Source organism: Lynx rufus, unplaced genomic scaffold (assembly GCF_022079265.1).
Source record: "Lynx rufus isolate CCGP_SWC_20201006 ecotype Redwood Valley unplaced genomic scaffold, mLynRuf1.p SCAF_6, whole genome shotgun sequence".
Taxonomy (NCBI): Eukaryota; Metazoa; Chordata; class Mammalia; order Carnivora; family Felidae; genus Lynx; species Lynx rufus.
In genome coordinates, this window is record NW_025814878.1 from 3,093,541 (window position 1) to 3,107,461 (window position 13,921).

The 13,921-nt window shown below is 45.9% G+C and overlaps 1 protein-coding gene across 4 annotated transcripts in view; it reads right to left on the reverse strand.

Annotated features, from left to right (window-relative positions):
* Positions 1–12,491, reverse strand: part of SYTL3 (synaptotagmin like 3) — an 83,268-nt gene extending 70,777 nt beyond the window's left edge. For all 4 annotated transcript variants that reach the window (XM_047103287.1, XM_047103285.1, XM_047103286.1 and 1 more), the window contains exons 1-2: positions 12,010–12,491; positions 8,802–9,020 (exon numbers count right to left, since the gene is read on the reverse strand). In XM_047103287.1, coding sequence (XP_046959243.1) covers positions 8,802–9,020; positions 12,010–12,119 — 329 coding nt within the window. In that variant the 5' untranslated portion in view covers positions 12,120–12,491. The remainder of the gene's footprint in view (positions 1–8,801; positions 9,021–12,009) is intronic.
* Positions 12,492–13,921: the final 1,430 nt, after the last annotated feature.

Genomic DNA, 13,921 nt, shown 5'->3' on the forward strand with positions numbered 1-13,921 from the left:
GTGAAGGTATTCCCTTTGGTACGCACAAAATACTTTTCAAAATAAAAATTTTCTCAAAATGTCCTATAAATGTCTACCTTTTTACTGTATGTATTAGTAGCATAAGACTTCAAAGAATATTATATAGTCATTACTTCCATCTGGTCAATGGATTAGAAAGGAAGTCATGATCCTATATCTGATTACCATCTATCGCATTCCTAGAGAAAGCAATATACACAAGCCGTGTGAAACAGCCATGCTGTTGTGAGGACCAAAGCAGATGCCATCTGTAAGTCAGAACTGACAGGAAAAAAACACTTCATTTTCAAAGAACAAAAGGCTTTTCCCTTGTGAAATTAGATTCAGTGGCTAATCTCTCAAAAATGTGCAACAGGGGCACCTGGGTGGCTCAGTTGGTTAAGCGTCTGACTTCAGTTCAGGTCATGATCTCACGGTTCATGGTTTCCACTCCCGCATCTGGCTCTGTGCTGACAGCTTAGAGCCTGGAGCCTGCTTCAGATTCTGTGTCTCCCTCTTCCTCTGTCCCTCCCCCACTTGCACTCCATCTCTCTCTCTCTCTCTCTCTCTCTCTCTCTCTCTCTCTCTCTCTCAAAAAGAAATAAACATTAAAAAAAATTTTAAGAAAGAAAGAAAATGTGCAAACATACAACTATGTGAAATATTTTACTCAATATATTTAACTTGTGTATACTTTTTGGTGTGAAACACATGAGCATAGTTTCCATCAGCAATGTTCAAAACCAGATTAGAAAAATTGCTTCTTGGCCTTTCGGCTGAGATCAAGTATTAAAATGAGATTAGAAAAAAAAAATCAGGTCTTGAAATAGAAGACAGGCAGCAAAGAAATGTCACTTTAACCCTGGCATCAAACTAAACTCCTTCTTTTCCAGCTCTCCCATACCACACCCAGCATTCAATTTCTTTTCAATATTTCGTAGAGTTAGACCTTTTACTCACATGAAGAGCAGAAGTGTTTACAATAATGACCGCAAATCATTCCATTCTCATACATTGGCTATTTCCCTTGATGGGGATAAAGTGGGGATTCAGTATTTTATCAAAACATGGGATTAGGAAAACACTGGGGGTAGCAGTCTGAAATTTCAATGATTATATTTTCCAAACTCTGGGAAGTTTAACTTTAAACAGGAAATACAATTGTTAGAGAACTTGTCTTGAAATGTCACTTGATTTTCAACAATTATTTTACGTGTTGCAAAAAAAACGTCATCCTCTAATGATATCTTTACATCTAAATCCCAATCTAAAATGTATTTGGGGGGCGCCTGGGTGGCGCAGTCGGTTAAGCGTCCGACTTCAGCCAGGTCACGATCTCGCGGTCCGTGAGTTCGAGCCCCACGTCGGGCTCTAGGCTGATGGCTCAGAGCCTGGAGCCTGTTTCCGATTCTGTGTCTCCCTCTCTCTCTGCCCCTCCCCCGTTCATGCTCTGTCTCTCTCTGTCCCAAAACTAAAATGTATTTGGACGACAACAACAAAAATCCCCTTTAATAAATTCCAAAATCCTATTTAACCCTTACTGCTCTGCAGCATTAATGCAAATCCCAACCTGAGAACTAAGAACGTGACAATAAATGCCAACGTCTGTATCAGTTTGGAACGGGACACGCTTAGGTTTCTGTCCGTTAGCCTCAGGCATAGTTCATCACAGGAATGTGAGCAGCCCATACTCTGAAATCAACAGTACTGCCCCCTACCATCTGAAACCCTAACTCTAAAATCTCTGCTCTAGTTATTTTATGAATAGCAAACGTGCCTAATGAAACCGAGAAAGCATTCCAACAAATCTCTGAGGCTAAAGAATGAATGAATGATTGTTTATGGTCACAGCCGATTACGAAGCAAGAGAAACGATCACAGTTTGAAGAGAAAATGTCTTGAACACGTGTAAGTCCTCAGCAATCTACTTCAGGGAGATGAGCAGGTTTTTTCTAGACACGTGGAATTTGATGCTATTGCACAGTAAATAATTTTGAAGGGAAAACAATCAGTGTGAACCTAAGTCATCAACCTCAATCTTATTTTTTAAAACAAAAGCTAAAACAAACAAGTAAATATAAAGCTTAGTCTCCTTGACATATTTCAACATGGTTGTTAACCTCGTGCCATTTCATCGCGGAAACTGTCCGTATACTTGAGGGTGGGGGGTTGTGGTAATCAACCAAAGAAGCAAGGATATTTATGTCTCTTTCTCTTCTTTCCTTCTCCTAAATCAGCCTCTTTGGATGGCTCCTGCTAAGGACAATATACGTCTCCTCACGACTGGAAGCAACTTTCAACCAACTTTGTTCTCCCAAGTCCTTTCCAACTTGTCTTTGTTTCCTGGGGTCTTTTCTTACTGCTTCTCTTTTACTTCCGAGTTCTTTTCGCCTCCAGCCTCATCACTTCATAGCCCCTTCACTGCAAAGACTGTCTTGGATCATTGGCCTTCATCTTCCTGTCCCCTGGGTTGCCCTGCAGAACGCTGGTCCACTTTGGTATGGCTTTCTTTTGGCAATGGTTCACACCCCATTTCCTACGGCCCAATATCCAAGGTCTTCTCTCTCTCTTTTTTTAAATGTTTATTTATTTTTGAGAGAGAGAGAGAGAGAGAGAGAGAGCCCAAGCAGGCTCTGTGCTGATACAGGGCTCGACCCCACGAACTGTGAGATCACGACCAGAGCCGAAATCAACAGTTAGATGCTTAACTGGCTGAGCCACCCAGGTGCCCCCAAGATCCAAAGTCTTTTGAGTGGCTTTTCTCCCTTCAGGTAGGACGGGGCAGAGATCTAGGAGGGATGGGATTCAGGAGACCAGGGTTTTCATCTAACTGACTCCCTGACCTTGGGCTAACTTTCTTATGTCTCTTAGCCTCTGTTTCTTCACCTGTAAAATTAGGATAATAGTTGAAGCTGCCCCATAAAACTGTTCTAAGGTTTAAATGAAACATGCAGTGTAAAGAAATGCTAAACACTCATTCCCACACTGTCCTCTCTCCCTGAGGATGCCTGTCTCCCTCTCTCCCACTGACCCTCTTCCAGAAATACTCCAACCACAGATACTCTGAAAGTCCCTTCGAACCAGCTCAGCCCTCCATCCTCTGAGCTCCTCGTGACCTTTAGCAGCTCTTGGAGAGAAAACCTGCCTGTAGCAGAAACCTCAAAGGTCTCCTGGAACCTCCACAGAACCCCAAGGCACATTCCATAGGCCTTTTGTGCCAATTTGTAAGTTGGTTTTATTTATTTATTTATTTATTTATTTATTTATTTATTTTAATGTTCATTTATTTTTGAGAGAGAGAGACAGACAGACAGAATCTGAAGGAGGCTCCAGGTTCCGAGCTGTCAGCACAGAGCCTGACGTGGGGCTCGAACTCACAAACTATGAGATCATGACCTGAGTCAAAGTCGGACGCTTAACCAACTGAGCCACCCAGGCACCCCTGGTTTTACTTTTTTAAAACTGCTAGCCTACTCCTTCTTCTTTCTGGATTCAAAAAACCTCCTTCCCTCCTCCTGGTTCCATGATGGATCCACTTCTTCCCAAGGACTGAGTCTCCAGCTGAAGGTGACCAGGGAGAGGAAAACATGGGGCTCAATCACCCCTCTAGGACCCAGCTCAGTTATGACTGTCAAATACTCTAAAGTTTTACCAGGCTCTGCTTTGGCCCTGAAACAGGATAGCAGGGCAGGGTGACAAAACCAGAGAGAGGACACAGGGCTGCAAAGAAAGGAGAACGAGAAAGTGTGTGTTGTTATAAATTATTTCCTTCTCTCCCCATACAATTTCCTGAGGCAATGGACTCCTAGTAATGCAATTATCTTAGGTATTTTGAAAAGCAACCTTATTTCAAAATAAGGAAGCCAGGGTTTTAGAAATCACACTCTGTGTCCTTAGCGGGTAGAGTTACAAGAGCCAGGACATGACGCCCTCTCGGGTGGAGAGATTTCAACACCGCCGGCTTCCCGGGAGATTGCCTCAGCCTTGTCCTTTTGTTTTGATTTTGAACTTATAGTTAACTATTAGAAGACAAAAAAAAAAAATGCTGAATTTAATCCCTTAGCGGGCAATGTTTACCATTAGACTTCAAATACATATGGCTGACTGAAACGAGGGAAGAAAATCTTAAGACCTTTCCAGACATTCTTTGGAATTGCTTCCCGCTCTCTCTAGAGCCCGGGCCTACGTGAGCACGGTGTGGCCGGCTCACAGCAAATCTCCGTCTTTCCTTCTCAAGGTAAGAAAAGCCTGCAGGGCTTGAGCAGGGAGCACTAGCAAAGGGAGAAAAGAAAAGCCTCAAGGACACTGGCCTCCACAAACCAAGGAGCACATATAAAACGTGCAGACTCAGCTGACTGAAGTCTGATTTCGCAGCTGCCACAGAAGTAAAGGAGCAAAGCAAAAGCTGGTCAAACCACTTCTCTCTGGATGAGGGATTGAAATGAAGCCTCGCGAAGGGACAGGAGGTTTGAGGCGATTAATGGCAGGCGCCCAATAAACACAAGCTTCCAGTTTAGGGGGAGAGAAAACCCGGCCAGCGCGCGCACACCGCGTGATCTCTGTCCAGGGCACTCGCACTTCTGCAGCAATGTTTAGAAGTTGTTTTCAAATCTCAAAGTCTCCAATGACTCTCCTAGACTCACACCAAGCAAACATTTCTCCCTCCCTCTGCGTTCTGCGATGCCCTCGTGCACGCTGACCCCAGCAGACAGAAACGCCGCCTCTTGCGTTTTCAAGGAATCGATGACCAGTGCATGCTTGCTTTGAAAAGCGGGAACCCGGGACGCCTGGGTGGTTTGGTTGGTTAAGCGTCTGACTTCGGCTCAGGTCATGATCTCACGGTCCGTGAGTTCGAGCCCCGCGTCGGGCTCTGTGCTGACAGCTCAGAGCCTGGAGCCTGTTTCAGATTCTGTGTTTCCCTCTCTCTCTGACCCTCCCCCATTCATGCTCTGTCTCTCTCTGTCTCAAAAATAAATAAACGTTAAAAAAAAATTAAAAAAAAAAAAGAAAAGAAAAGCGGGAACCCAAGCCAAACACCCTCTTTATCGCGTTCAAAATGGGTGGTTGAAAATACCAACTCTGTGGCAAAAAATGGTTAAAGACCTCACAACTTCTCTATCACGCATTTCTTCATTTCGAGTATCCGATAGAAGTCAGCTCGCCCCCTTCCAAAAGGCCTTATCTAGAGCTGCGTGGGAACGTGGTGGTGTGGGAAGAACCCGCCTCCGCCCACGGGCACCCCAAATCTGCAGCCTCGTGGAACAGCTCCCTCTGAGGAAGCCCTGAAAGCCGCCTCACCTGCTCCTCCACGGCAAAGGATAAGGAGACCACACTGAGGTGGGTCGGAAGGGCCGAGACGCGGTCTCAACAAAAACCCCGCCCCGGCACAGAGATCCACGACAGGGAGGGATCTTATAATCACGGGCTTTCTCCTAGAGGAGCGAGGGGTTCGTGCCCCATGCCAGGAACACCAACCCGTGGGACCTGCCGCAGAGAGATGTGCCCCCGAAAGGTCTGGCTTAGAGAAACGATGAGGCCTATGTGCAAAGGGGCATGTGGTCTCACTCCCATGGAGACCCGGAACCAAAGCAAGTGTGAAAAGTGTCAAGACTCTATGTGAAGGAGGTTCATTTGCTAGTATTAAAGCGCCTGTCAGAGGGGCAAGGGGCAGTTGGGACCCTCTCCAGAGACGAGCACCATTATTGCACTGGCTCTCTACCCTGGTAGTGCAGACGTCGCACTGTCCCACTGCCTGGCTAAGGCCAGCGGGGTGAGAGGTCACGGCCTCCTCCCCCTGACTTGCTGAAGCCAGTAGGCACGCTCCAACCTCCGCACTCCCCAGATGCACCGCAAAGCCAGCAGGTGCGCACAGCCCACACAGAGGACACCCATTGGTCACCTGGCCCTGGCAGCCAGAGAGCTCGTGTTCCTGGGCACCACGGGACTGTAACAATCGTAAAGATGGTTCTTGGCGGGCTGCAAGCCCCAGGGCTGCACAGACAGTAGACTGAAGCACGTCCCCAGTCTCCCTGTGAAAAAGATCCATTTACTTGTCCTGGAGCTTTAGCCTAAGGGACAGACTTCCTGTTTGCCATAAAACTGGAGGTTATGAGCTGTTTCAGGGAACATATGCAGGGAGACACAATCCTTACACTCTCCCCTGGCCTCACTATGGTCTCTGGTACCTCCTAGGAAGGAGCTTATACACTTGTCTGGAGCCCTGAGTTTTGTAACCTCCACCCAAAGGGCACCTTCCGATCTCCTGGTCTAGAGGCCAGCACAGTTTACGATTGTGGTCCCACAGGACTGGATATGTTTGCATACTTTAAAAGCTGCTGCCTACAGATCTGGCTTCCAATCAGCCCGAAACTAGGTTCTAATAGATCTTTCCTTTTGGAATGCTGACAGGTCTTAGCACACCAACAGAGCCCTATCGAGCATTTGGGGGGTGGGGGGCTCAGTCGGTTAAGCATCCAACTTTGGATTAGGTCATGATCTCACAGCTCATGAGTTTGAGCTCTGCACTGGGCTCTGTGCTGACAGCTCAGAGCCTGGAGCCTGCTTTGGATTCTGTGTCTCCTTCTCTCTCTGTCCCTCCCTCACTCATGCTCTGTGTGTGTGTGTCTCTCTCTCCTTCAAAAATAAATAAACATTAAAAAATTGAAAAAAGAGGAATAAATCAGGCTGCTTGGGCAATCACAAGGGTTGGGGAAGACAAGAAAGAGCTAGGGCAAGGTTGAACGACAAGGTTCATCACCCATACAAGTCCACTCCTTCAAGATGGGGAGAGGTTGCTGTTTGTCCTAATGTATAGAAACACATAGAGAGAGTCAAGCCAAATGAAGACACAGAGAAGTACATTCCAAATGCAAGAAGAAGACAAAATCTCAGAAAAAGGCCTTAATTTAACAGAGATAAAGATAAATCTGTCTGATAAAGAAGTCAAAGTAACGGTCATAAAGATGCTGGGCAGACTCAGGAGAAGACCAGATGAATGTGGTGAGACCATCAACAAAGAGAGAAAAGATCAGCACATGCCAAACAGAAGTCACAGAGCTGAGGCATAACTAAGGGGGTTCACCAGCAGACCAGACAAAGCAGAAGAACAGATCAACAATCTGGAAGACACAGCAGTGGAGCTCACCCAAACAGCAGCAAAGTGAAAAAAAAAAAAAATGAAGACAACCTAAGAGCCCCATGGGACAACATCAAGTGGAATAATTAACATTCACATTACAGGGTCCAGAAGGAGAAGAGAGAGAAAGGAGCAGAAAATTATTTGAAGAAATAATGGCTGAAAAGTTCCCTAGCCTGGGAAGAAAAACAGCCAGACAGGCCCAGGAATACCAGAGAGTTCCACGTAAGATGAATCCAAAAAGATCGCACAAAGCCCAGTATAATTAAATGTCAAAAGTTAAAAAGAGAATCTTAAGAGCAACAAGAGAAAAACAACTTGCTACATACAAGGAACCCCCATAAGATGATCAGCAGATTTTTTCATTAGAATTTGCAGGCCAGGAGAGAGTGGGAAAGGAAGTACTGAAAGGAAAAAAACTTCCAACCAAGAATACTCTACCCGGCAAGGTTATCATGCAGAATTGAAGCAGAGATTAAGAGGATGGTAGTAAGATTTACTGTGCCAATCACCTTGCAATGCGTACAAATATCTAGACATTATGTTGCACAGCTGAAATCAATATAACGTTATATGTCAATTATACCTCAAAAAGATATTTTTAAAAATAACATGAGGCATGTGAGTGGTTCAGTTGGTTGAGCATCCAACTTTTGATTTTGGCTCAGGTCATGATCCCAGGGTCATGGGATTGAGTCCGCTTAAGGCTCCACACTGAGCATCGAGCCTGCTCAGGATTCTCTTTCTCTGTCTCTTTCTCTCTCTCTCTCTCAATCTTTCTCTTGGCACCTGGGTGGTTTGGTCAGTTAAGTGTCCAACTCTTGATTTTGGCTCAGGTCATGATCTCACAGTTCATGGGGTCAAGCCCCATGTTGGGCTCTGAACTGATAGTGCAGAGCCTGCTTGGGATTCCCTCTCTCCCTCTCTCTGCCCCTCCCCCTGCTCGTGCACTCGCTCCCTCTCTCTCAAAATAAATAAATAAACATTTTTTTAAAAAAAAATTCTCTGTCTCTGCCCCTCCCCTGCTCGCGTGTACACACACACACACACACACTCTCTCTTTTTTTAAAGTTTATTTATCTTAAGAGAGAGGGAGAAAGTGCAAGCCAGGGAGGGGCAGAAAGACAGGGAGAGAGAAAATCCCAAGCAGGTTCTGCATTGTCAGCACAGAGCCCGATGCGGGGCTTGAACCCATAAACCACAAGATCATAACCTGAGCTGAACTTAGACACTTAACCAACTGAGCCACCCAGGCACCCCTCCTCTTAAATAAATAAATAAATAAATAAATAAATAAATAAATAAATAAAGCTACACAGAATCATTCTAATATTCCCTAGGTTAAAATTCACTCCACTTTCTCTGAAAGAGATAAATTAAGCTCTGAGAAAACTTTGGCACCTAGTTACAAAATCCAAATGGATCTTAACTCCTGGGTTAGCCCATCCTCAGCCATTACAAACAAACATTTGCAAATTTAAAAATATCTTTTTTATTTAATAAAATTTATTTTTAAATTACTAAAATTTCCAAGTCTAGAAAGGTAGCTTTGTATTAAGCACTCTATGAACCTTTGAGGAGGGACAGCTCTCTCTGTCGGGGGGGTGTCTGGGACCGTCTCCAGGGCTGAGTCCACGGGAGGAAGTGAACACCCGGGCAATCTCACCTGTCCTCAAAGCACACGGTGCACTTCCAGGCACGGGTCCTCTGCAGGAAGACTCGGCACTCGGAGCACACGCGGTGGCTGCAGCCCTTGCACACGGCCCCCCGGTTCAGCAGAAGCCCGAGCTGGCACTGGCAGCGTGCGCAGGACTTCTCTTTGTATTCTGGGCTCACGCTCCTTGCTCCTTTCCACCTGAGATGTTGCAGGTGCGTCTTCAGTTTCCTGCGACCCAAAGAGTCAAACGATGAAACAGGACTGAATGGAAGGACAGGTGCGAGGCACACTCCCACGCGGCAAGAGCCCCAACGCTGCCGCTCACAGCACGAGAAGGCAGACGGCGCTTTGGCATCCAACACCCCCAGGCGACAACATGGCCCTGAAAGCGAGGGGTCTCCCTCAACCTTCCAAAAAGAGGCTCAGAGATTTTCTCAACTGTGAAACAGAGGCGAGAAAAAGGTGATCTCCCAGGGATGCCGAGAAGACCAAATGGCAAAGCATAACAAACTCCTGGCACAGATGAGTTAGCTACTCACTTTGTTCTAGGCTCATCCCTCCACGCCCAAAGGGCGTCATAATGGTTAGCAAGAACAGTGGGAGAAGAAAACAAAACAAAACAAAGCAAAACAAAACACACATACACACAGAGCATGGCATCAATTTTAATACAGAAGGCATAGAAACAACTATAAAGATAGAACATACACACTTGCTATTGTCATAAGTTATCCAACACAATTATTCAACTGATGCTATGCTTTTGCTACTGTGTTTGTTTGTTTGTTTTTGTTTTTTTATGGGTGGTCAGTTCACCCCCAATACCTATTTCCCCTAGACAATAGCACAAGTGCAAAGGGACCTTACACTGGACCCCAGAGAGGTGTCATTAACCAGAATACTCTTTTATGAAATGTCTCTGCCACCTACTTTTAGAAGAGAGAAGCCAGTCCCAAAGAAATAGCTTACATTCAACTTGCAGGATTTGCCCTACAATCAGGGCAAATGTCCCTTTGTCCCTCTGGAACAAAGCTTCCTTTCCACGGTGTCCATGTTACTTTGTTGATATTCAAAATGACGTTTCTAAATCACTGAAAGACCTCTAATCATCAAAGACAATTCCATTTTGTTCAGTGTATTCTATTTTTTAGTGGAAGAAAGTATAAGTACATTTAGAGAGCTTTGGGATAACCGAGGAGTACAGAAAAAACATTGTACCTTTCAGTTAACCAGCAAATTTCTCTCATTTCTCAAGCATTTGGGTGCCCAAAGTTTTATTTTATATGTGCATTTTTCTTGGCAAACTCTGAAAGAGTTCTGTCATTAAAAACAAAACAAGGGGCGCCTGGGTGGCGCAGTTGGTTAAGCGTCCGACTTCAGCCAGGTCACGATCTCACGGTCCGTGAGTTTGAGCCCCGCATCAGGCTCTGGGCTGATGGCTCAGAGCCTGGAGCCTGCTTCCGATTCTGTGTCTCCCTCTCTCTCTGCCCCTCCCCCGTTCATGCTCTGTCTCTGTCTGTCCCAAAAATAAATAAAAACGTTGAAAAAAAATTTAAAAAAAAAAAACAAAACAAAATACAGGGCACCTGGGTGGCTCAGGTGGTTGAACATCTGACTCTTGATTTCAGCTTAGGTCATGATCTCACAGTTAATGAGACTGAGCCCCACATCGGGCTCTGCACTAACAGCACAGAGCCTGCTTGGGATTCTCCCTGTCTGTCTGTCTCTCTCTCTCTCAAAATAAATAAACTTTAAAAAATGTTTAGTCCCCCCACTCGTCCTCTTTCTCTCTCAAAAATAAATAAACATTAAAAAAAATTTTTAAAAAGAGGTGCCTGGGTGATTCAGTCAGTTAAGCGTCCGACTTTGGCTCTGGTTATGATTTCACGGTTCGTGGGTTCAAACCCCATGTTGGGCTCTGTGGTGTCAGCCCAGAGCCTGGAGCCTGTTCTTGATTCCGTGTCTCCCTCTTTATCTGCCCCTCTCCCACTCACACTCTGTCTCTCTCTCTCTCTCTCTATCTCAAAAATAAATAAACATTAAAAAAAATTTTTTTAATGTTAAAAACAGGGGACCCTGGGTGGCTCAGTCAGTTAAGCGTCCGACTTCAGCTCAGGTCATGATCTCACGGTTCGTGGGTTCTAGCCCCACGTCGGGCTCTGTGCTGACAGCTTGGAGCCTGGAGCCTGCTTCGGATTCTGTGTCTTCTCTCTCTCTCTGCCCCTCCCCCACTCATGCTCTGTCTCTCAAGAATAAATAAACATTGGGGGCGCCTGGGTGGCTCACTCGGTTGGGCGTCCGACTTCGGCTCAGGTCATGATCTCGTGGTCTGTGAGTTCAAGCCCCGCATCAGGCTCTGTGCTGACAGCTCAGAGCCTGGAGCCTGTTTCGGATTCTGTGTCTCCCTCTCTCTCTCTGCCCCTCCCCTGTTCATGCTCTGTCTCTCTCTGTCTCAAAAATAAATAAAACATTAAAAAAAATAAAAATAAAATTAAAAAAAGAATAAATAAACATTAAAAAAGTTTAAAAACAAAACAAAATAAAAAAGCCTATTCCATGTACTTATTTTCTAGGCTTCATATCCTTTACAAACATTGATAAACAAGGCATCACCATTTCTAAAGGTGGATCTTGACCGCTATCGGTCGGCAGTTTTGATACGGTGCTTTAGTAAGCGTGAACCACTACCAAACAGCCGGTGCAGCTTCAAGACAGACAAGGAAAGAAACTGCCTATTGCAGATCAGTCAGGGAACTGGCTGAGCAGGTTCACATTTTACACTCCCCTCCCCTCAAAGCCAACTTGTTAGCAAAAGCACACAAAGAAAAAGACGGGGAAGGATTGCACCAGATCTGCCGCAGGATCGCACAACGGAGGCAGCCCTTCCCTGGAGGTCTTTCCCTTGAGAGGTATAGAAGAGGCCTGAACATCTTCCTTTGAATTATTCCCAGGAAGTAGCAAAGCGACAGGCAGCAGACGACACACTTATCACAGAAAGGCATAATTTTAAGTGACTGACAAAAGCAGCCTCCCTCCTCCCTTAGGGAAGCTCAGTCACACGGCCGGGCCACCTGGCCTCCACCCCTCACTGGGACGCTTGCGGACGGGACGCCCCGTGGGCAGCAGGGAGCCAGCGGCCAGCCAAGTGGCATCCGGCTGTGCTGTGCGCAGGAAAAGCCCAGCTCCCAGGGAATCGCGCGGCACGGGGACAGCATACCGGATCCTCTCCTCCTCGGTGTTTTGAACCGCCTGGTCTCGGTACAGGACCTGGAGGATGACCTCGCGTTCCAGTTCCTGGAGGGAATTCAGACTGACTTCCCCGGCCATTCCGTCTCTCGTGCGCGGACCCGTGTTGAGTGTCGCTCCACGACCGAGCCCCCTGGCTGGGGGGTGGGTGAGCTCAGAGCCTCCAGGAGCGGCTCGGTGGCTTGAAAGCGCTCCCTCTCCTATGTCATTGGCAACTCTTTGGCTTGTGGCTCTTTTTTTTTTTTTTCCTTTTTAACTGCGTCACGCTCCTCAGGGAGAAGAAAGTCCCAAGAGGCTGTCCCTCAGCTGGACTGGTGGCTCCCAGAGCCTCGGGCCACCGGAAGACCCTTTCCACCGGCCCCGCTGCCGCCTCCGAGGTCCGTCGAAGACAAGAGTGTTATCTCTTTTCTGGGGTTTTGCCAGAGATTGTTATAAATCAGGCAGGGCTCTAAGCAGATAATTTCTGCGCAAAGCGGAAGCGAGCCCCGGTCGGAGGAAACTTACGAAAGGCGGTGAGAAGACTGTCGAGGACGTTTAGAAAATAACCTTCGCCTCCAATGCTTTCAGGTCAGCAGTAATGGTAATTAGAAGCCCAGCCAGGTCAACACCTGTAGAAAAGACAGCAACAAAAGTGGCATCATTTTCCTGGCTTGCGTTCGCCCGCGGCATTACTTCGGAAACACCGAGTGTTCCACACGGACCCTTGCACTTTCTGCCACGGCGATAACGTAAGAATTTAACTTTTATTAAATTGGCCTTCTCATGTTTCTCAAGGCCAAAACTTCTAAACTTGAATTGTTCTTTTGTTTTTTTTTTTTAACTTTATTTATTTATTTTGAGAGAGAGTATGTGGGAGGGGCAGAGAGCCAGGGGTCAGAGGATCCAAAGCGGGCTCTGTGCTGACAGCAAAGAGCCCAACGTGGGGCTTGAACACACGAACTGCAAGATCATGACCTGAGCCTAAGTCAGACGCTCAACCGACTGAGCCACTCTGAACTTTAATTGTTCTAATAGGAATCCAGTATCTCCATGATTAGAGGCATAAAGGTCCATGATTAATGTACCTCATCCTAACTGACAATACACTAGAAGAACAATATGCTCAACGCATAGCTATTATTTTTACAATTAACTTCAAAACTCAAAAAAAAAAACCTTTTAATCAATTGGGGAGGTGTGAAGGGACATCATCACAACCTCAATATAGCAATTATTTGTTTTTTAATGGTTTTCGTGGACTGCCTTATGCATGGGGTCTCGTTTCTGTTTAATGCTGATTGAAAGGTTCTGTATACATTCTCCCTGCCTTTTCCCACCGTTGGTGACACTGGACTCACATGACCTTCCATTTGTTCCTCTCCCCAACCAAGAAGATGGCATTGGATTGATAAAACACTGGCTAGATGCGTATCAGTGAAATGCAGAACGTGTAGATCAAATCAATATACTTTCTGTAAATGCCATTTTGTTATCAAATCTACATGATTTCCTCAGTAATAAGACTTCCTTTCGATGCTTCAGAACCTAAACTCCTTTTGTTGGGCTTCAACAGAAACTCACATTATATTATGATTCACAACAAATCACTGAATAAGAGGTTAATAGAGCCCTAAGGGATCATTTCCTTTTTTTTTTTTTTTTAGTTTTTTTTTTAATGTTTATTTTTGAGAGAGACAGAGACAGAATGTGAGTGGGTTAGGGGCAGAGAGAGAGGGAGACACAGAAGCCGAAGCAGGCTCCAGGCTCTGAGCTGTCAGCACAAAGCCCGATGCGGGGCTCAAAACTCACAAACCGCGAGATCATGACCTGAGCCCCAGTCGGACGCTCAACCGACTGAGCCACCCAGGCGCCCCAGGAATCATTTTCTTTAAGCAGAGATTCTT